This window comes from Trachypithecus francoisi, unplaced genomic scaffold, assembly GCF_009764315.1.
Source record: "Trachypithecus francoisi isolate TF-2019V2 unplaced genomic scaffold, Tfra_2.0 Lachesis_group4, whole genome shotgun sequence".
In the NCBI taxonomy this organism is placed as follows: domain Eukaryota; kingdom Metazoa; phylum Chordata; class Mammalia; order Primates; family Cercopithecidae; genus Trachypithecus; species Trachypithecus francoisi.
The window spans coordinates 17,955,190-17,978,690 of NW_022681469.1; the positions used below are offsets into that span (position 1 = coordinate 17,955,190).

Consider the following 23,501-nt stretch of genomic DNA (forward strand, 5'->3'; position numbering starts at 1 on the left):
TTTGTTCCCTTGATCATTTGGGGGTGGGGAAGTAAAGACAGGGAGGTCTGTGTTTCACTTTAAAAACAAAATCTAAACCAGGTAAGAACTCGTAAAATGTCATATTTCAGGTCCTCTGTGATCTTGCCCTTTCCTACCTCTCTGCCCCTACCCACGTCTATCAACCATCCTTGCTGTGTACTAAATGCTCTAGCACAGTATTTCCTAAAGTTTATATTGTGGATACTGTATATTCAAAGTGTTCTCCCAAAGATGGTTTCCATAGTTTGCAATTTTGGGAAATTTTAAATGTTCCTCCTTGTCTAACCTGTTGAGTTTCTAAGCTCAAATGAGGGGGGATACTGTGTTATCTAGATCTTATTTGATTTCTGTATTTCACATGTTAAAGGATTCATCTAAAAAGTATCTGAGTTGATTTGGCAAGCAGGTGATACCCTGTACTATATTATATAGGTCCCCTTTTGGGATTTCATAATTGGATATTAGCATAGTAATAGTTGAGAAGAACTGTAGTAAAGAAACTTACCTTCGTTTGTTTGTTTGTTTATTTATTTCACACAGAGTCTTGCTCTGTCATCTAGGCTGGAGTGCAGTGGAACGATCTCGGCTCACTGCAACCTCCACCTCCTGGGCTCAAGCAATTCTCTTGCCTCAGCCTTCCAAGTAGTTGAGATTACAGGTGCGTGCCATCACACCCGACTAATTGTTTTAAAATATTTTTAGTAGAGATGGGGTTTCACCATGTTGGACAGGCTGGTCTTGAACTCCTGACCTCAAATGATCCACCTGCCTTGGCCTCCGAAAGTGCTGGGATTACAGCATGAGCCGCTGCAGCTGGCCTTAACTTTGTCTAAATTAGAATTGTATAAACTTCCTTGACTATGGAACATTGCTTGTGTGTAGTATATGCTAATATTCTTTGAAACATTTTAGGGAAATGCTGTTTAAATACCAATCAAACCCTTGCATTTTTCAGGATTTTTCCTGTTGTTTTCTGGCCCTTTGTCCTAGAATGCTGTCTTCCTTCATCTTCTCCCCACCACCCAATTTTTTTTTCTATTGGTTTCTGAGGTGATTGATAACTTGCCCTGCCAAGAGGCATTTGGAAATACTTTGATTGTCATGACTGGAGGATGCTATTTAGGATTTAATGCCCACAGATCAAGGAACACAATACACTAAAAGTCCTACACAGCAAAGAATTGCCCCACCCTAAATGCCACTTTTACAGTGGCCCTCCATATCTGCAAGTTCTGCATCCTAGAATTCACACAACTGTGGATCAAAAGTATTAGGAAAACAGTAAAAAGTAATACAAATACAAGATAATACAGTATAACAACTATTTATATAACATTTACATTGTATTAGTCATTATAAGTAATCTAGAGATGATTAAAGTATATGGAGAGTAAGTTATATACAAATCCCTCCCATTTTATATAAGAGACTTCAGTATCCCAGGATCATTGTATTGTAGGGTAGAGTCCTGGAACCAATCCCTTGTGGATATGGAAGGATGACTGTATACTCCTTTGGAGAAAACTGAACAATTTCATCAACTTTTACTCATCCTTTAGAATTTAGTCCTGGTTATCTTTTCCAGAAGCTTTCTCTAAGTACTTTTGTTTTCCCCTCTACCCCACACCCTCTCATTTTCTATGCGTGGTACTCTCATAGTATTTTAGGCACATCTTGATTATTTGAAGTAACCACTTTGTAGTGTAGGAGTCTATAACCGTATACCTCCACTGTACTGCGAGTTCATATCTTTCAGGGCAAAGACATTTTGTATCCTTGGTACATGATATATAATTAGTCTTTTAAAAAATGCATGTTACATGAATACATTAATAAATTAAGTTGTACTTTTAAATCAGAATTGTGGTATGACTCTTAAAAAACTGTTGCTTAGATTGCATTAATAATCTTGTGCAATTGTGGGAAATTATCTCATTTTATTCCCATAATAGAAAATTAAAATATGCTTCCTTTTGTTCAGGTATGGGTGACAGATGTTAAAGTAGTGTTTTATTTGGGTTTTGACCTTGCCTGTGCATCAGAAGTACCTGGAGAACTTCAGAAGGTACAGATGGCTGGGGCCTTTCCTCAGAGGTTCTGGTTTTTGAGGGTGAGGCCTTGGCATCTGGATTTTTAAAAGCTTCCAAGGTGATTTTTAATCTGAAGTCAAGATTGAAATGTCATTTAGTGAGACACTGATACGTAGCATTTTGGGAAGTCAGTAAACTTAAGAGTGAGAAGTTACTAAGTCATTGAAGAACAGTGAAAGAAGTAGGGATTTTTAGCTTAGAAAAAAAAATGGAGTATGTGAGTTCTCTGAGGGCTATAGGAATGTGTCAGTCTTGCTCACCACTGTATCCTCAACTCTCAGTATGAACCTGAGCACATAGTAGAGATTTGGTAAATATTTATTGGCTGACAGAAGAATATCTATCATTAGGTGTTTAAAAGATAGTCATTGTAGAACTACAGAGATTATCCCCAAAAAAGTTTTATAGTAATAATGTGCCACTTAATTTTATGATTAAAAATAATGAACTGGATATTTAATTCATTTATTATTTCAGTTTATTATTTACTTTGTGCCAGGCACTGAGGATTCCATTTGATTCCCTGGTCAAATCTATGAAGTTTGTATCATTCAGATAATAGGGATATGTCAAGAAACTGACACTTGGGGGTTAAGTAATTTGCCTAAGGTTACAAAGCTAAGTGACAAGAGCTGGAATTCTTATTTTAAAGTCTGTACTCTTAACTACTATGCCTGACCATAAATCTTCACCACAACCTTAAGAGTTAGATACTGTAATTCCCATTTTGTAGTGGAAATAGGTTTAGAAAGGTTATGCAGCTTGCCTAAGGGCACATTGCTTGAGTGGAAGATTTGGGACTTGGACTCAGACATTGTGACTCTAGAGTCCATGCTGTTAACTACCATGCTATTAGAGCCCCCTGCTTCCTGTCGTATAACGTCCAACCATGTATTTTCATGAGATTATTAACCACAGTTGACAGCTCATGTTGCTCTCCTTATACCTTTTGGCATCCTCACTGACTTTTGACTGATGGTTTGAATTTGGATTATTGTCTTGAATCTCCTTAGTACCCTGGGCTGTGGTAGTCCTAGAAAATAAAACATTTCTTTACTAGGTTCTTTTTCTTCTTCATTTCTTTTTTCTTTTAGTTAGGATTTTAAATTAGAATTTTCATAAACTCGCTTGCATTAATACACTGATATCTATTAGCTTCAGTTATTTGAGTCAGTAGTCTCCAGACTTAAAAATTTTGTGCTGTATCATTAAAAAAAAAAATTGACCACAGTACCCCTAGTACATATCTGTTTTATTTACGCTATATGTGTGCCACTGAAGAAAATGGTAGTACTTTATGAAATATGAACTTGTTAAGTGAATTTTTTTAAAGCTAAGCTAAAAATGATACAAGTTTAAAATTATGAAGGGTGTTTTGGTCTTTAGCTAATGTTTCCAGTTATAACATACCATTAGGCCAAGCTTCGTTATAATACTGTATACAAATTCATATTTTAAGTAACTGAATAATTTTTAAAAAATAGCCAGTTTCTTATCAGAGATTAAGTAACCTGGATAATTTTTTAAAAGCCAGTTTCTTGTCAGAGATTATTAGATTAGGGTTTCTTAACATTGGTGCTGTTGATGTTTTGCAATGGATATGATTCTTGATTGTGGAGTTTTGATCTGCAGTTGGGTGAATCCTAGGATGCAGAACTTGCAGGTATGGAGGGCCACTGTAAAAGTGGCATTTTGGGTGGGGCAATAATACTATGCTTTGTAGGATGTTTAGCAGCTTCCTTGGCCTCTGCTCACAAGATGCCAGTAGTACCCCCCAGTAGAAACATCAAAAATGCCGTGAGACATTTCCAAATGTCTTGAGGGGCAAAATTGCTTCTGGTTAAGAACCACTAGATTAGATCATTGTTTTTGTTTTTGTTTTGTTTTCTTTTTTTTTTTTAAAGACAGTTTCGCTCTTGTTGCCCAGGCTAGAGTGCAGTGGCGCAGTCTTGGCTCTCTGCAACCTCCACCTCCCGGGTTCAAGCGATTCTCCTGCCACAGCCCCCTGAGTAGCTGGAATTACAGGTGCCCGCCACCACACCCTGCTAATTTTGTACTTCTAGTAGAGACAGGGTTTTTCCATGTTGGTCAGGCTGGTCTCAAACTCCTGACCTCAGGTGATCTGCCCGCCTCAGCCTCCCAGAGTGCTGGGATTACAGGTGTGAGCCACTGTGCCTGCTCGATCATTGTTTTTATCCTGTATTATGGATGACAAACAGCTTGTACTAGAGTAGGGTAAGTGTTAAGTTTGATTTTTTTTCCCTCTAGCAGCAATAATGTTTTCTTCAGTATGAAGTTTAAGGTCTGTTTGTAGGAATTCTTTTAAGTCACTTATTATTATATAAGGTTTAGTTTAAACTTGGTAACATAATCCATACATTTACTTAAATCAATATATGGGAGTCATAGTATGTCACAATGAGATAAATGCAAGAGGAGAGCCCCTGTCAAGTGTTCTGCCGTATGGAATGCCCAGTCTTCAGCAGACCTCTTGACTACATGTGTCACATCTCTGATACTAACCCTAAGTTAGGGTGCCTATGTAAATATTAAATGCCGAGGCCAGGCATAGATAGTGGCTCATGCCTGTCATCCCAGCACTTTGGGAGGCCGAGGTGGACGGATCACAAGGTCAGGAGATTGAGACCATCCTGGCTAAACACAGTGAAACCCTGTCTCTACTAAAAATATAAAAAATTAGCCAGGCGTGGTGGCATGTACTTGTAGTCCCAGCTACTTGGGTGGCTCAGGCAAGAGAATCGCTTGAACCCAGGAGGTTGCAGTGAGCCGAGATCATGCCACTGCACTCTAGCCTGGGTGACACAACAAGATTCTGTCTCAAAAAAAAAAAAAAAAAAAATGAAACGAGCATGGTGGCATGTATCTGTAGTCCCAGCTACTTGGGAGGCAAAGGTGGGAGGATTGCTTGAGCCCAAAAGTTTGAGCCTGTAATGAGCTGTGATCACACCACTGCACTCCAGCCTGGGTACAGAGTGAAACCCTACATCTCAAAAAATAAATATTAAATGCTGACTTTTTCTAATTTTCTAGATGAACACGTTAACTAAATAATGTAGCCTACCTATATCCCCAACAAAGAGTTTTTCTATGGGCCCTCAGGTGTATGTGCATACCTATTTTGTAAATGACTTGTTTGGCCATCACATTGTAACTTACTGTTCAATTTATGTCACTGCAGCCATATTACTGAAAAGAGAAGAGGAATTTTAGCTCTCTGAACTGACCTCCACCTAACCAAGTCATCAGGTTAACTGATGTTCTCCATTTCAAAAAATATTTGTGGTCAGATTAGGTGTGAATCATATTTAAAGGAAGACTGTTGGTCCTATATCAAAGATTAGAGAATGAATGTTCATTTTACAGTTTTAAGTTAAAATGTTTAAGGTCAGTGTTTACCATTGCTCATGATTCCCTGATTTAACTGACCTTTTCAGTTAACTAGCCACTAGGCATAATTACATTGACTGTAGGGGCTTCTTTTGTGCCACACCAGTGTTGGAATTGTGTTGATTTACTTGTGGAGTTGGAACTACAGATTCTCTCAGCAGCCTACTTACTTATCTGGTTTTCTCAACTTGTAGCTGAATTATTATACAAAGTTTTCAAACTTTCTGTTTTGAAATGGTCATTTACTCAAAACCATGGCTTCCTCCTTGCTACCTTACAGGGTTGTTGTGAGAGTATTCCTCAGCAGTAGTTCAGACTCTCATTACTTCTTGCCTATAATTGTAGCATGCTTTTAATGGGATTCCCTGCCTCCAGTACCTCTCTGGCTTGTTGGTTAACATAAACATTATTGCCAGATTAAACATCCTGAAATATAATGTCTAATCAGAACAAAAGCCATTTATAACAATAAAAACTACATTAAAAATTACTTATGTCCTGGGCTTAGATGTGGTCTCTGCAATCAGATGTTCATTAAACAAATTATTTTAAAAAATACATACATACACACACACACACACGAATTCTGAATTGTGATATGTGCCAAAAGAAAAAATACGGGGTGATGTGAGAGCTCAATGAGGATCAAATATAGATTGGCAGGAGGGTGATGAGGAAAGACTTCTTTGAGAAAGTTAGATTTAAACTATCTGAAGAAGCCGTGCTTAGTTTAGGAAAGTGCTAGGCAAAGAGTGTTCCAGGAAGAAGGAATAGCATGTGTGAAGGCTCTGCTCTGCTTCTGAAATTGTGGGAGCTTATTGAGAATGGCATAGAGTGAATAGTGCCTGATGAGGCCAGAGGTAGGCTGGGATGAGATCTTTTCACATCTTGCACTCTATACTAAGAAGTTGAGGTTTTATTCTGAGTGACTGGGAAGCCATTAAAGGGTTTAGGGAAGGGGAGTGTTGTGAATCAGTTATGTGTTTTACAGATTCTACTCTGACTACAGAATGGATGAGACCAGAATGGGAGTTAGAGCAAAAGAAGTGAGGAAACCAGTTAGAATTCCTTTTTAAGTAGTAGGTCAGAGAGAAAGGATGATAATTTTAACTAGAGTCATGACAGTAAACAAGGTAACACATGAAGTGATTATGTCATAGACTATTACCATTACCCTGTGGAGAAAGTATGAGCAGAATAAGATTTAGAATAAACTTATCCAAGCCCATCTAATAAAGTGTGGTGTGAGGAACTGAAACAATGGGTGTTTAAGGACATTTGATCCTTGTCTCTAAAATAAAATCCAAACTCTGTTGAAGATTTTTCAGTCGACTCTTATTATCTTTATCCTCTCCCAAACTCTTACTCACCTATGTTATAACCATACCGAACTATTGCAGTGAGTATCATGAACATGCTCTGTACCCTGATGCCACTGATGATTGTTTACTATGGCTGGAATACTCTTACTCCCCCACACACTTAACAAAACCCTACTCATTGTTTAGGATCCAGATCAAATATGAATGAAGCCTTCCAAATTTGCCTCTAGATTGATACTGCCCATTTATCTTCTTTTAACCATAGTAGTTCTTATTAATATCACATTATAGTATATTATTCAGTAGATTTCTACATAATTGATTATGTGCCAGGTACTCTATGTAGACATTATGGACATATCCACATATAAAAATAGACACAATTGCCACATTTGTGGAATCTACATTCTAACACAGACCTTGAAGGAAATCTGGATACAAATATGTAACTAAATGTTAATAAGAGGTATGAAGGGATAGTAAAGGGTGCCTGCAGGTTTCTGAAACCCTAATAAGGCCCTTGAGGTCAAAATTATTTTCATAATCCTACTAAGATACTATTTGCCTTTTCATTTTCGTTCTCGTGAGTATATAGTAGTAATAGGATTTATGATATTGCAACAAATTGAATACAGAAGGTGGGAGAATCCAGGTATCTTTTGTTAAGGCAGACATTAAAGAAATTGGCAAAAAAAAAAAAAAAAATTTAAAAACAGCCACTTTGGGGCTGGACGCGGTGGCTCACACCTAGCTCACACCTGTAATCCCAGCACTCTGGGAGTCCGAGGTGGACAGATCACTTGAGGTCAGGAGTTCAAGACCAGCCTGGCCAACATGATGAAACCCTGTCTCTACCAAAAATACAGTAGCCAGATGTGGTGGCACCGCCTGTAATCCCTCCCTGTAATCGGAAGGCTCAGAGGCAGGAGAATCGCTTAAACTCAGGAAGTGGAGGTTGGAGTGAGCTGAGATTGTGCCATTGCACTCCAGCCTGGGTGACAAGAGCAAGACTGTGTCTCAAAATAAATAAATAAATAAAAATGAATAAGCCACTTTGCCTTCTCATTGTTTTTTGATGTTTTGGAAAATGTGGTTATTTTTTTCATTAAAAAATAGATCACTTTTGTTAATTCGTTTTCTTGTCATTTTAAAGTGAATTTTAAACATTTCTTGGTTATAATTTTTAATGTGGTAAATACTGATAGCAATAAACTACATAGATAAAAGCTTTCTAGGATCCTCCATAATTTTTAGGAATATAAAAGGGCCAAGTGTGGTGGCTCCAACATAGCAAGACCCTCTCTCTACAAAAGACGTAAAAATTAGCCAGGCATGATGGTGTGTGCCTGTAGTCCTGGTTACTTGGGAGGCTGAGGTGAGAGAACCACTTGAGCCTGGCCCAGAGTTTGAGATTATGGGGAGCTATGGTCATGCACTGCATTCCTGCCTGGGCTACAGAGTGAGACCCTATCTCAAAAAAAAAAAAAAATTATGTTTATATACACACACACACACACACACACACACACACACACAGATTGTGAAACCAAAATGAGAATCCCTGTAATGGGGATCTTATTTAAATTGGGGGCTTCTAGAGAAGTGAAAGATATCTTATGTCTCTGTGAAACACTTATGTTCTAAAAATTAGGAGTGTGGTTTTCTCCATATTTCCAAAAACTGCAATTCTTTTTATATAATGAGTTTGTTGGTTGTATCTGATTTTTTTTTAAAAAATTTAATTTAAAATTTTTTTAATTTTTAAAAATGTGGAGTGCTTCATGAATTTACACGTCATCCTTAGGCAAGGGCCATGCTAATCTTCTCTGTATTATTCCAATTTTGGTATATGTGCTGCTGAAGCAAGCACCAAATTTCGTTATCAAAGTCTACTGTAGATGCCCGTTCTTTCTTTAATTTGTGGTTTGGTTGAAACCTTTGTTGGAAATACCGTCTTATTTCTGATTGCTGTAGGAAATAGATCTTGATTCAAATTCCTCTTTGGTATGAAGCTGGGAAGATTACTTATCCTGCTAAACCTTACCATTATTTATCTGTAACATGGAATACATTTTATCTTACTGTGGTGTAATGATTTAATGAACTAATGTATGTGACCTGATTAATAAGTGACCAGAACAGAGACAATCCATAAAATGGTAATTCTTTTTATTTTATATACACAGCACATATATACTGGGGTTAGTTTCAGTTAGTGAGCAGAGAGGTCTGTGGATAAATCAGGATATAACAATCATCATTCAAGGACGTATTCACCATTCAAACAGTTTATCAGAAGGCAGACAGCCAGAATGATCTGCTGTATGGTTATTCATCTTTAGAAAAAGGAACAGAAAAGTTGGGCTTAGAACATTTTAAATAAGTAGCTCTATGTTACAGTGTAGATGATTTAGGGATAGGATAGAGTTTTATGTGTCTGGCACTGCAAAAGTGCCTCACATTTACTAAATGAATAATATTAATTAACTAGAGATTCTTGAAAACACATTTTTAGAAGCCTTGAAAAAGATGTATGCTACACATTAAAGGCCAAGCCTGAGAAAGCTTACATGGCTAACTGGAAAAATAAATAAAAGTACCATAGAGGAAAAAGAAAATTGCCCTGTAGGGAGAACATGTGGTGTCATATGGTGTGACTAAATAGGATCCAGTAAGATAAGACAAGGTAGAGCATCTTGGGAGTGATTCCATGTTCCAAGATTGAAAAATATTAACTATATTAAATATAGTAAGCCAGTGAAAGAATCCTCAAGATCCCAGTGCAGAATATTTGCCAAGAGATAAGAAGATCAACTGACTGCTTTGGTATTCATAGCAGAAAGCCATAGGAAAATTATCCTTTTGATACTCTTTTTTTGAAGAAGATAGGTCTTTTTTTTTTTTTTTTTTGAGATGGAGTTTTGCTCTTGTTTCCTAGTTGGAGAGCAGTGGTGCAATCTCGGCTCACTGCAGCCTTCGCCTCCTGGGTTCAAGCAATTCTCCTGCCTCAGCCTCCTGAGTAGCTGGGATTACAGGCATGCACCACCATGCCCGGCTAATTTTGTATTTTTAGTAGAGACAGGGTTTCTCCATGTTGGGCAGGTTGGTCTTGAACTCCTGACCTCAGGTGATCCACCCGCCTCGGACTCCCAAAGTGCTGGGATTACAAGCATGAGTCACTGCACCCGGCCAAAGATAGGTCCTTTTTTAAGACATATACTTAGGGCCAGGTGCTGTGGCTTATGCCTGTAATCCCAGCACTTTGGGAGGCCGAGGCAGGTAGATCACCTAAGGTCTGGAGTTCGAGACCAGCCTAACCAACATGGTGAAACCCAGTCTCTACTAAAAATACAAAAATTAGCTGGGCGTGGTGACATGCGCCTATAGTCCCAACTACTCGGGCGACTGAGACAGGAGAATTGCTTGAACCCCTGGGAGGCAGAGGTTGCAGTGAGCCGAGATCACACCTCTGCCCTCTAGCCTGGGTGACAGAACAAGACTCCATCTCAAAAAAAAAAAGATACTTTGATAAAGAAATAATAATTATTTCTCATTTGAGATCTCAAAGTTGCCTAAAGCTACTCACAGGTTTGGACCTATAACTTGCTTTCATTTTAAATATTAGGTTGGTGCAAAAGTAATTTTGGTTTTTGCCACCCAATAGAGAGGATTGTAGGCATTTTTTTTCTTTGTATAACAACCGTAAAGCATTGCAGGAATTATATGTAGAATAATAGGCATACTTTGTTTTATTATGTTTCATTTTATTGCACTGTAGAGATAATGTGTTTTTTGTTTGTTTGTTTTTAACAAATTGAAGATTGGTGGCAACCCCACGTCAAGGAAGTCTGTTAGCATCATTTTTCCAACAGCACATGCTCACTTTGTGTCTCTGTGTCACCTTTTAGTAATTCTTGAAATATTTCAAATTTTATACGTTTTGGGGTTCTGTGATCTTCCATGATACTATTGTAATTGTTTTGGGGTGCCACAAACCACACCCATGTAAGGCAGTGAACTTAATCAGTAAATGTTGTGTGTGTTCTCAGTGCTCCACTGACTGGCTGTTTCCCCAACTCTTCTCCAGCCTCCCCATGCCCTGAGACACAACAATGTTGAAGTTAGGCCAATTAATAACCCTACAATGGCCTCTAAGTATTCAAGTGAAACCAAGAGTCACATGTCTCTTGAAATCAAAAGTTAGAAATGATTAAGCTTAGTGAAGAAGGCATAAAAAGCTATGCCTTTTGTGCCAAACAGCCAGGTTGTAAATGTAAAGGCAGAGTTTTGCAAGGAAACTACAAGTGCTACTCCAGTGAATACATGAATGATAAGAAAGCAAAACATGCTCACGCCTGTAATCCCAGCACTTTAAGAGGCCAAGGTGGGAGGATCACTTGAAGCTAGGAGTTCGAGACCAGCCTGGCCATCATAGTGAGACCTCGTCTCTGTTAATTTAAAAAAAGCAAGCAAGCAGAACAGCCTAATTGCTGATATGGAGAAAGTTTTAGTGATCTGGATAGAAGATCAAACCAGCCACAACATTCCCTTAAGTCAATGACTGGCTTTAAAGCTTCAAAGGACAGGCTGACTCTATTATTAGAGGCTAATGCAGCTGGTGACTTTAAGTTGAAGTCAGTGCTCATTTATCATTCCAAAAATCCTAGGGCCCTTTGGAATTCTGCAAAATTTACTCTGTTTGTGCTCTGTAAGTGAAACAATGAAGCGTGGATGACAGCACATTCTTTTACAGCATGATTTACTGATTATTTTAAGCCCACTGTTGAGACCCACTGCTCAGAAGAAAAAAAGATCCCTTCCAACATATTACTACTCATTGACAATGTACCTGGTCACCCAGGTACACTCTGATGATGTACAAGGAAGATTAATGTTCTCTTTTGTTTTCTATGTGTGTGTGCTTTTTTTGTTTTGAGACAGGGTCTCACTCTGTTTGTTGCCCAGGCTGGTGTGCAGTGGTGTGATCATAGCTGTCTGCACCCTTGAACCCCTGAGCTCTAGTAATCCTCCTGCCTCAGCTTCCTGAGTAGGTGGGACTACAGGCACACACCACAATGCTCAGCTAATTTTTTTTTTTTTTTTTTAAGATAGAGACGGGGTCTGACTATGTTTCCCAGGCTAGTTTCACAAACTCCTGGTCTCAAATGATCCTCTTGCCTTACTAATGTTTTTCCCAACCACTAATACAACATTCATTCTGCAGCCCATGGATCAAGGAATAATTTTGACTTTCAATTCTTCTTATTTAAGAAGTATCTTTCATTAGGCTATAGCTACCATAGATAGTTATTCCTCTGATGCATCTGGGTAACATTAATTGAAAACCTTCTGCAAATTATTCACCTTTCTAGATGCCATTAAGAATGTTTGTGATTCATGAGAGGAGGTCAAAATAGCACCATTAATAGGAGTTTGGAAGACGTTGATTCTAATGCTTGTGGATGACTTTGAGGGGTTCAAAACTTCAGTGGAGGAAGGAATTACAGGTGTGGTAGAAATAGCAAAATAACTAGAATTAGAAGTGGAGCCTAGAGATGTGACCGAATTGCTACAATGTCATGGTAAAACTTGAACAAATGAGAAGTTGCTTCTTACAGATGAACAAAGAAAGTGATTTTTTGAGATGGGATTTACTTCTGCTGAAGATGCTGTGAACACTGATAAAATGACAGCAAAATATATAGAATTTTACATAAAATTAGTTGATGAAGCAATAGCACAGTTGAGAGGACTGACTCCAATTGAAAGTAGTTCTACTGTGGTTCAGATGCTATCAGACCATATTGCCTGGTTCAGATAAATCTTTTGTGAAAAGAAGTCAATCGGCACAGCAGACTTCATTGTTGTCTTGTTTTGAGAAATTGCTGGTCGGGCGTGGTGGCTCACGCCTGTAATCCCAGCACTTTGGGAGGCCAAGGCAGGCAGATCACCTGAGGTCAGGAGTTCAACACCAGCCTGACCAATCTGGTGAAACCCCGTCTCTACTAAAAATACAAAAATTAGCCAGGCGTGGCAGGCACCTGTAATCCCAGCTACTCGGGAGGCAGAGGCAGGAGAATTGCTTGAACCCAGGAGGCAGAGATTGCAGTGAGCCAAAATTGCACAACTGCACTTCCAGCCTGGGAGACAGAGCGAGACTCCCATCTTAAAAAAAAAAAAGAAAGAAATTGCCACAGTCACCCTAACCTTTAGCAACCACTGACTTGATCAGGCAGCAGCCATCGACACTGAGGCAAGATCCTCCACCAACACAAAGATGATGACTCACTGAAGGCCCAGGTAATTGTTAGTGGTTTTTAACACTGTTTTAAAATGAAGATATGTACTTTCTTTTTTTAGAATAATGCTATTGGACATTACTAGACTACATTATAGTCTACACTTTTTTGTTGTTAATTTAAAAATTGTGGGCCGGATGCAGTGGCTCACATCTGTAATCCCAGCACTTTGGGGAGGCTGAGGGAGGCAGATCACAAGGTCAAGAGATCAAGACCATCCTGGCCAACATGGTGAAGCCCCATCTCTACTAAGAATACAAAAATTAGCTGGGTGTGGTGGCGCATGCCTGTAGTAGCAGCTACTCGGGAGGCTGAGACAACAGAGCAAGTCCCTGTCTCAAAAAAAAAAAAAAAAATTTTTTTTTGGCCAGGCGTGGTATTTCACGCCTGTAATCCTGGCTCTTTGGGAGGCCGAGGCAGGCGGATCACTTGAGGTCAAGAGTTTGAGACTAGCCTGACCAACATGGTGAAACTGCGTCTCTACTAAAAATACAAAAAAATTAGTTGGACTTAGTGGCGCATGCCTGTAATCCCAGCTGCTCGGGATGCTAAGGCAGGAAAATCGCTTGAACCCGGGAGGCGGAGGTTACAGTGAGCTGAGATCGCGCCACTGCTCTCCAGCCTGGGCGACAGAGCAAGACTCCATCTCAAAGGGAAAAAAAATGGATATGTATGGTTTTACGTATTTCTGGGGTACGTGTGATATTTTCATATAGGTATACAGTGCGTGATGCTGAAGTCAAGGTGATTGGGATACCCGTCACCTTAAACATTTATCTTTGTGCTGGGGACATTGCAGTTCTTCTTTTCTAGCTATTTTGAAATATACAATAAATTGTTAACTATAATGTCCCTACTATATCAAATACTAGAACTTATTCCTTCTATCCAATTGTATGTTTATACCCATTAACCAACTTCCCTTTATCCCCTTCTCCCTCCTTTTCTTCCCAGACTCTGATAACCACTACACTACTGTTTACCTCCTTGAGATCCATTTATGTATTTTGGATATGGATCCTAATTAAATCCATGACTTGCAGCTATTTTCTTGCATTCTGTAGGTTTTTTTTCACTTTCTTGAGAATATTCATTGCACAAAAGGTTTTAATTTTATTGAAGTACAATTTGCCATTTTTTTTGTTGTTGTTGCTCATACTTTTGGTGTCATATCTAAGAATCTACTGCTAAATCCAAGGTCATTAAGATTTACCCCTATGTTTTCTTCTAGGAGTTTTATTATTTTAGCTCCTATGTCATGTATTCATTTTGAGGGCTTTTGAAACATGATGTGAGGTAGAGGTGGACTTTTCTAGCTACAAATTGTCCTCTGAGCATTGCTTTTGCTGTATTCCATCAGTTTTGATATGTGTGTTTTTTGTTTTCATTTGTCTAAAAGTATTTTCTAATTTCTCTTGTGATTTCTTTTTTGATCTTGTATCTATTCAAGAGGGATATTGTGTATAATTTTTTTTGGTACAATCTTTCATATTAGTGTAAAGGTGATGCTGGCATCATAAAGTGAGTTGGAAATTATTTACTCCTTTTCTTTTTCATGGAAGACATTTTATAGAGGTAGTCTTGTATCTTCTTTAAATATTTGATAGAACTTGCCACTAGAGATTTATTTTTAGAAAGGTTTTTAACTATGAGTTTAATTTCCTTAATAGTTACAAGATCATTCAGATTATCTGTTTTATCTTGTGAGAGTTTTGTTTTTCTTTGGTTTTTGAGGAATTGGTTCATTTTTTTCTAACATTTTGAATTTATGTAGAGTTTTTCATAGTATTAATCTTTAAATGTCTGTGTGTAGGGGAGTCTGTATTTCATTCTTTTTTTATTACTGATATTGTTAATTTGTGTCTTCCCTTTTTGTTTGTCAGTTTTGCTAGAGATGTATACATTGTATTGGTCTATTCAACAAACAAGCTTTTGTTTTCATTTTTTTTCTGTTTTCAATCTCATGAATTTCTGCTTTTTATTATTTTTGTGTTGCTTTCTTTGGGTTTATTTTTTATTCTTCATGTTTCTTAAGATAGATTTGCAACTGTTTTTCTTTGCTGATATAACAATATCAATTTAAGAGCAGGGCTTGGTGGCACATGCCTGTAATTCCAGCTATTTGGGAGGCTGAGGTGGTAGCATCATTTGAGCCTAGGAGTTTGAAACTAGACTGTGCAACATGCAAGACCCCCCCCATCTCTTAAAAAAACAAAACAACAAAAAAAATAATAATGGCATAAGCTTAATGATATTAGTTCACTGTAGCACTACTGTAGTTGCATCCCACAGATATAGTATGTTGTATTTTCATTCAGTTAAATATTGAACTAGCCTTGTTATCCTGGAATTAACCTTATTGTCATGTTTATTATGCCTTTTATAATTGCTGGATTCAATATGCTAATATTTTGCTAATGATTATGAGGAATGTTAGTATGTAGTTTGGGGCTTCCATTTGACCCAAAGATTATTTAGAAATGTGCTGTTTAATTTCCAAGGGTTTAGAGATTTTCCTATTAGCTTTCTATTTCTAGTTTAATTCTATTATGGTCAGAGAACAAACGTTTGTGTTTTTTTTTAAGCTTGTGAAAGTTTGTCTTATGATTCAAGAATATGGTCTGTTTTGGTGAGTGTTCCATGTGCGTTTGACAAGAACATGTATTCAGCTGTTAAGTAGAATGTTATATAAATATCAATCAGATCAGGTGAGTTGATGATGTTCATTTCTTCTATATGACTAATTTTCTGTCTGCTAGTTCTATTAAAGGAGTGCTGAAGTCATCAAATATAATTAAGAATTTGTTTTCGTATTTGTAATGTTCTGTAAGTTTTTATTTCATGTTCTTTGAAGCTCCATTATTAGGTGCATATACATTAGTTATGCTTTGTATTATGTGAATTATATTTGAAGTGAATTACTCGTAGATTACATATGGTTGGGTCATTTTTAAAATTCATTCTAACAGTCTTGTCTTTTAATTTGTATCTATAGACTGTTTACATTTAATGTAATTTGGGTATGTTTAGATTTGAGTTTACCAGTTTAGTAATTTGTTTTCTGTTAGCTGCTTCTGTTTTCCATTACTCTGTCTTTCCTGCATTCTTTTAGATTGTTTGAACAATTTTTAGCCGTTCTGTTTTAATTTACCTATTGTGGCTTAAAAATTCTTAACTCTCCATATAGTTTTAGTGATCAATCCAGAGATTACATTATAAAAACTTAACATTTTCGCCACCTGCTTTAAAATAAATTCATTTATTTTAAGTGGATTATGGTCCACTTAAAGAAATGTTAAAACTACTGGGTCTCTTTATCCAGTCTCCTCCTTTTCTCTTATTGTTAGCTGTATGTTACATTTCCATTAATTGAAAGCTTCATTGGGCAGTGCTGTTGTTTTTACTTTCAACCATTAAACATATTAAAGGAAACTAAGAGGAGAGGGTTAGTGTATTTTTGTCTGCATGTTTACCATTTTCCTTACTTCTCAACCTACTCTTCCTGGTTTCCTTCTGGTATCATTTCCCTTCTGTGTGAGGAATTTCTTTTAGCAATTCTTTTAGAACAGGTCTGCTGGTAGCAAATTCTCTTAGTTCCCATTTATCTGAAAATATCTTTGTTTTATGATCATTCTGAAAGATACTTTAACTGGATATAGAATTTTAGCTTGACAGTTTTCTTCTCTTTCAGCACTTTAAAATGTGTAACTTCCTTCTGGCTTTCATGGTTTCTGCTGAAAAACCTGTTGTCATTTGAAGTGGTGTTCCCCTATATTTTATGGATTGTTTTTCTCTGTTTTCAAGATAATTTCTAGGCTGGGCGCAGTGGCTCACACCTGTAATCCCAGCACTTTGGAAGGCCGAGGCAGGTGGATCACCTGAGGTCGGGAGTTCGAGACCAGCCTGGGCAACATGGTGTAATCCTGTCTGTACTAAAAGTACAAAACTTAGCCAGGCATGGTCACAGGCACCTGTAATCCCAGCTTCTGGGGAGGCTGAGGCAGGAAAATTGCTTGAGCCCGGGAGGCAGAGGTTGCAGTGAGCTGAGATAACTTTTGCACTCCAGCCTGGGTGACAGAGTACGATGCTATCTCAAAAAATAATAGTAATTTTTTGTGTTTCGTTGTCACCACTTTATGATGTGTGAGAGTGTGAAATTCTATGTATTTATCCATTTTGGGATTCACTGACCTGTTTGAATCTGTAGTTTTATGTCGTTTGTCAGATTTGGGAAGGCTTTTGATATTATTTCTTCAGATATTTTTAATCATCCTATTATTTGCTTTTAGAAGTTCACTGAGAGAGATGTGAGATCTTTTTGTTACTGTCCCATAGATCCCTGATGTATTACTCTATTCTTGAATTGCTATAAAGAAATGCCTGAGACTAGGTAATTTATAAAGAAAAGAGTGGTTCAGTTGGCTCATGGTTCTACAGACTGTACAGGAAACATAGCAGATTCTGCTTCTGTGGAGGCCCCAGGAAACTTAAAACCATGGTGAAAGGTGTAAAGGGGAAGCAGGCATATCTCTCATGGCTGGAGCAGAAGCAAGAGATGGGAAGGGTACCACATACTTTTAAATGACCAGATCTTATAAAAACTCACTATCACAATGACAGCACTAAGGGGGATGGTGTTAAGCCATGAGAAACCACTTCCACGATCCAATTATCTCCCACCAGGCCCCACCTCCAATATCGGGGATTACATTTGAACATGAGATTTGGGTGGGGACCTAGATTCAAACCATATCACCTTGGTTCTGTTCATTTTATTTTAATCCCCACAGCTACATCAAGTGGAGACCCTGGTTCTCTCCCCGCTCTCAGAATGTTGGCTCTTTTGAAGATGCTATTGTTGCTGCTGCCACCATAGGGTTACTTGAGGGTTAGGGTGAGAAAAGTGAAGGGAAAAAACTGAGACACTATCTTTGAATGTTATTTCTTTTTTTTTCTTTGAGCTAGAACTGGCGAGCTTCCCCCAGAGCTCTCTCTACCCCAGTGCCCCCTTCTGGGTTGGCTGAGAGATACTAGAATTTCTTTTAAAAAATAAATTAAAAAAATTTTTTTCCTTGCCTTTTTTTTTTTTTTTTTTACTTCTTTTCTTTTAAAAAGTGAACTTTTTTTAGGCCAGTCGCAGTGGCTCACGCCTGTGATCCCAGCACTTCGGGAGGCCAAGGTGGGCAGATCACAAGGTCAGGAGATCGAGGCCATCCTGGCTAACATGGTGAAACCCCGTCTGTACCGAAAATACAAAAATTAGCTGGGCATGGTGGCACGTGCCTGTAATCCCAGCTACCCAGGAGGCTAAGGCAGGAGAATCGCTTGAACCAGGGAGTTGGAGGTTGCAGTGAGTCGAGATCATGCCACTGCACTGCAGCCTGGCGACAGAGCAAGACTCCGTCTCAAAAAAAAAAAAGTAAACTAACTGATGATTTTGTAATGATTCAGATTCTTGTCCTCTATCCCAATCTGTCTACTGCTATTTACTTCCAGCGTTCTCGATTAGCTGCTCTGTGTGTTCTCTCCAAGTTTTATAGTTGGACTACATCTTTGAAGTGTGTTCCCACCCCCCATAATGTGTGACTACTAATATATCTGCCCAATTTGTTTGGTTTTTTTTCCCCTTGTTTTTAGTTTTATTCTTGGCTTCCTAGGGGTTGCTTCTGTCTTTCCATAGCTTAATGTCAAGCTAAAGATGTGTCAGAGGTTTTGTTTAAATATTTCAAGGCCAGTAAGGTTTCTGTTCTTTGTGTGTCTATCTGTGTATCAGGGAGCATATTCAAACTTCAGGCCACCATGTTGCCTGACCTGGCTTTTGTTTTCCTTCAGGCTCCTTTGTGTCTCCTGTGTGCATGAACATGCAGAGGCTCAGTCAGTCAAGGATGTGTGCAGTTGTGGGCCCTGTCCAGACTTTGTAGCACATACTTGCAGTGTCCATTCAACCAGTGGCGTGTAGAAAGTGCATGAAGCCCCCAACTTGCAGTGGAGGTTATCACTTAAATTCACAGTACTCCAAATCTATTGACAACACCTTCACACACACAGTCTCTAGCTGAACACATAGCAACAGAGGGAGAGATTGGCCAGTCATCAGAAGAAGGGATGGCAGCAGCCTCAAGCAAGAATGCCACAGATGGCTGGGCATGGTGGCTCACACCTCTTATTTCAACATTTTCAGAGTCCAAGGTGGGTGGATCACCTGAGGTCGAGAGTTCGAGACCAGCCTGGCCAACATGATGAAACCCTGTCTGTACTACAGATACAAAAATTAGCCAGGCATGGTGGCGCATGCCTGTAATCCCAGCTACCTGGGAGGCTGAGACAGGAGAGTCGCTGGAACCTGGGAGGCGGAGGTTGCAGTTAGCTGAGATCGTACCATTGCACTCCAGCCTGGTCGACAAGAGCAGAACTCCATCTCCAAAAAAAAAGAAAGAAAAAGCCACAGACTGTGATGTTCTTACTCAGATTCAGCCTTTGGCTGAATTCCAGAGCACTGAAATGGTTGTTTTGACGGTTTTGTTCAGCTTTATAGTTGCTTTTGGGGGAGAGGATTTATCAATGTACTCATTTCATCATGCCAGAAGTAGTAGTGTTGATACGATTTTTTATATATATCTTAGAATTTTGAAGATACTGTTCCCTTATTTTCTAGTATACAACAATCTGATTCTTGTTTTTTATTCCTTAGAATTTTATTAGTACTTTCTTGTTTCCTTTTGAGTTGAATTTACCAAGATTTGTTTAATTTTATATCTCTCCAAGCACCCAGGCTGGAGTGCAGTAGTACAATCATGGCTCACTGCAGCCTCCACTTCCTGGGCTCAAGTGATTCTCCCTCTTTGGCCTCCTGAATAGCTGGGACTACAGACACATGCCACCATACCTGGCTAATTTTTTTTTTTTTTTTTTGGTAGAGATGAAGTCTCGCTATGTTGCCCAGGTTGGTCTCAAGCTCCTGAGCGCAAGCAGTCCTCCCGCCTCAACCTCCCAAAGTGCTGGGCTTATAGGCCTAAGCCACCATGCCCAGCTCTTATTCTTTCTTTGTTGAAAAAGGAACTTTGGTTCTGAAGACTCTTATTTGCCTTTTGGCTCAAGGAGAAATTCTTAAATTTTATTTGTTATTTCTTCTTTTTTTTAATTCTCATAAAATTTCTCTTAGATGTATGTAGGATAATTTAATCTGTATTCTGTGATATTAACTTTACTCTCATAATTTTAGCTTTCATTTTACTTCATATTTTTAATTTCTTTTTTACTTTTTGTTAAAGCACCATTTGGACTTTAGCTTTGAGCATTTTGCTAGTTAACTCCTCTTATAGGTTTATTTCAATAAAGATTTTAAATTTCAAGCTTGTTCTGTGCAATTTATTTATTTTGAGATGGAGTTTCACTCTTGTTACCCAGGCTGGAGTGCAGTGGTGTGATCTCGGCTCACTGCAGCCTCTGCCTTCCAGGTTCAAATGATTCTCCTGCTTCAGCCTCCCAAGTAGCTGGGACTACCGGCATGTGCCACCACGACCGGCTAATTTTGTACTTTTAGTAGAGACGGGATTCGCCATGCTGTTCAGGCTAGTCTCGAACTCCTGACCTCAAGTGATCCACCCTCCGCAGCCTCCCAAAGTGCTAGGATTACAGGCATGAGCCACCGTGCCTGACCTCTGTGCAATTTATTATTTTTGTTTTGTTTAATGAGTGCAGCTCATCCATAATAGGACTAGATACAATATAATTTTCTGTGCTCTTCAGTATATTAGCCAGTAGCTGCATGTGGCTGGGAATATGGCCTATGAGACAGAGAAACTAAATTTTATATTTTATTTAATGTTAGTTTCTATAAAATTAAATAGCCATACATGTCTAGTGACTACTAGATTGGACAGCACAGCTCTGCAATTTAAGAATCCTTATACTTTTTGGCTTCAGAATAATTCTGATGCCTTAGTTTATCTCCTTATTCAATTATATGTCTGTTTTTTATGCTCTTGGTTTTTTTTAGGTGTCTAAAGGTTAATAAAGGTTAAAAATTATCAATATTGGAAGTTAGAGTAGGTTTCCTCAATACCTAAGTGAGTTTCTTCTGGAGAAAGTTAATATTGAATATAAAAATCCATTAATTTCTAGTTCTACTAAGTGAGCCTAGGCAGTCCTCGCTTTAGAGAATATGAGTACCTCTTCTCAATTTGTGTATGTGTGTAGCCTGTGTCCCTGTGGTCGCCAGAATTTACTATAATTCTGTCTCTGGCCATAGTGTCCAGACAGAAATCCCTGTAAACTGATTACCCTTTTCCACCAGGTTTAGACCAGATACAAATATTTGGGGGCAAAGACTGAGTTACTCTTTTATTTTTATTTTTTTGTATGTGAGACGGAGTCTCGCTCTGTCCCTCAGGCTGGAGTAGTGGCACGATCTTGGCTCGCTGCACGCTCCGCTTCCAGGGTTCACGCCATTCTCCCGCGTCAGCCTCCCGAGTACCTGGGACTACAGGCGTGTATCACCGTGCCTGCCAATTTTTTTTTTTTTCTGGTATTTTTAGTAGAGACGGGATTTCACCATGTTAGCCAGGATAGTCTCGATCTCCTGACCTTGTGATCTGCCCACCTCAGCCTCCCAAAGTGTTGGAATTACAGGCGTGAGCCACCGCGCCCGCCCAGACTGAGTTACTCTTGAACATGTGATTTGCATGTAAACCAAATTTGTTAAAAGTCTTTTTTTTTTTTTTTTAAGTAAGAAAAGGCAGTGGTTTTGATTTGTGATGTCTCTTGTTAAGAGAAGTAAAAGAAAAAAAGTTCTTGAAGAAAAGTGAGCCAGAATTACTGCCTAGGGAGTGATAGTCATATAGGTTCACAATGAAGCTTAGAAATGCTCTTTGTGGTTCTGTTTCCTCTTTTGCTTTAGTGTTCAGGAAACCAAAAACTGACAGTAGACTAGTTGGAAGATAGACTAAGGCTTTTTTTTTTTCTGGTTAACCTGTCTTAAGGGCGATATAACTAGAGACTTGGAAGTAAAGAGAGCTACCTGCAAAGACTTGAAGTACTAAGATTACCTAGAACCTGAATGCCGTGTGTTACTCTGCAGGTAGGGCATTTTACTGTTATGAAAAGATAAGAACTATTGTAAATAGTCTAAACTAATAATAATAAGTTAAGTATGGAATTGGCGTTTTTCCTTTAAAGTTTTAGCATTTAATTTTGAAATGTTTTAAAAATATTTTTGAAATCTGTTTCTATTTTTGAATTTCTCTTTTAAAAGTCAATCTAGTCTCTTTTCCTTTCTCTGCCATCGTGGTGTGTTCTTGCCTCCACTTCTCGCCGTGTCTTCTCACAAGACTTTCAGGATTAAGCGATTCCTGGCCAAGAAACAAAAGCAAAATCGTCCCATTCCCCAGTGGATTTGGATGAAAACTGGAAATAAAATAAGGTACAACTCCAAAAGGAGACATTGGAGAAGAACCAAGCTGGGTCTATAAGGAATTGCACATGAGATGGCACATATATTTGTGCTGTCTGAAGGTCACGATCACATTACCATATCAAACCGAAAATGTCACCACTCTCTGGAGAGTTCGACGTATTTTCCTCTCTGAATCTATTATGAATGCGTTGGTTGGCTGGGTTCAGTAATAAATATGTGAGGCCTTTCATTTCAAAAAAAAAAAAAAAGTCAATCTAAAATAAGTGTGTATATCTTACATGTAAGGAATTATTAACTTTTTTTCATAAAAATAATCAGAGTAAGACTTTCAACACATGTCAGAGTAGCTGAAGTTCTCCATCACTATCATATGTTTCCCCTGTGACAGGTTTGTAATTTCTGTTAGGGAATGTCATCTAAGTGCTCTGCACCTTGTATTTTCTCCTGCACTCTCATGACAAGAAAAAAGCCTTTGATTATTTCTCTTTTCTCTCTATTCACATGTTCACCACTACCTTCCATGTTCAGATGTGATTTACATGCAATGATGATTACTCTTTCATTCCCTTCCCCCTTGTCCTCTTTTATCCTCTTTCTTTCTTTTCTTTTTTGGTTGACCCTGTTTAAATGGGATCTATCAAATATACCAAGTTTCAATGAAATGTTACTTCCTTGTGTTAAAAGTCATGACTTTCTCTTTTATTTATATATGAAAGTTACTTCCTTGTGTTAAAAGTCATGACTTTCTCTTTTATTTATATACTTAATAACTTTATTATGTATACTTGAATTTTGTTTTAGTGCAGAATCATTTTGTAATCTTTCCGAAGGTATTTTAAAGTGGCAGTTAATTCCAACATTTGTAATACCAATAATGCAGATAACTTAGTTGAATGGCAACAGCATGAATAGCCTTGATTAAGTTGTACATGTGCAGACAACTAAG

General features: G+C 38.3%; 2 protein-coding genes and 1 non-coding gene across 7 annotated transcripts in view; 2 read left to right on the plus strand and 1 right to left on the minus strand.

Annotated features, from left to right (window-relative positions):
* The window catches only part of BRAF (B-Raf proto-oncogene, serine/threonine kinase), a 197,250-nt gene that overhangs the window by 34,409 nt on the left and 139,340 nt on the right, over positions 1-23,501 (plus strand). The window lies entirely within an intron of this gene.
* On the minus strand, positions 8,605-8,711 carry LOC117073952. The gene has a single exon (XR_004433480.1). It is a non-coding gene; the product is annotated as a U6 spliceosomal RNA (small nuclear RNA).
* LOC117073339 (60S ribosomal protein L39-like) lies at positions 22,365-22,803 on the plus strand (the record flags this gene model as incomplete). Its single annotated transcript, XM_033194149.1, has 1 exon — positions 22,365-22,803. A coding segment is annotated over one exon (246 nt), but the record flags the coding sequence as incomplete, so codon positions are not given.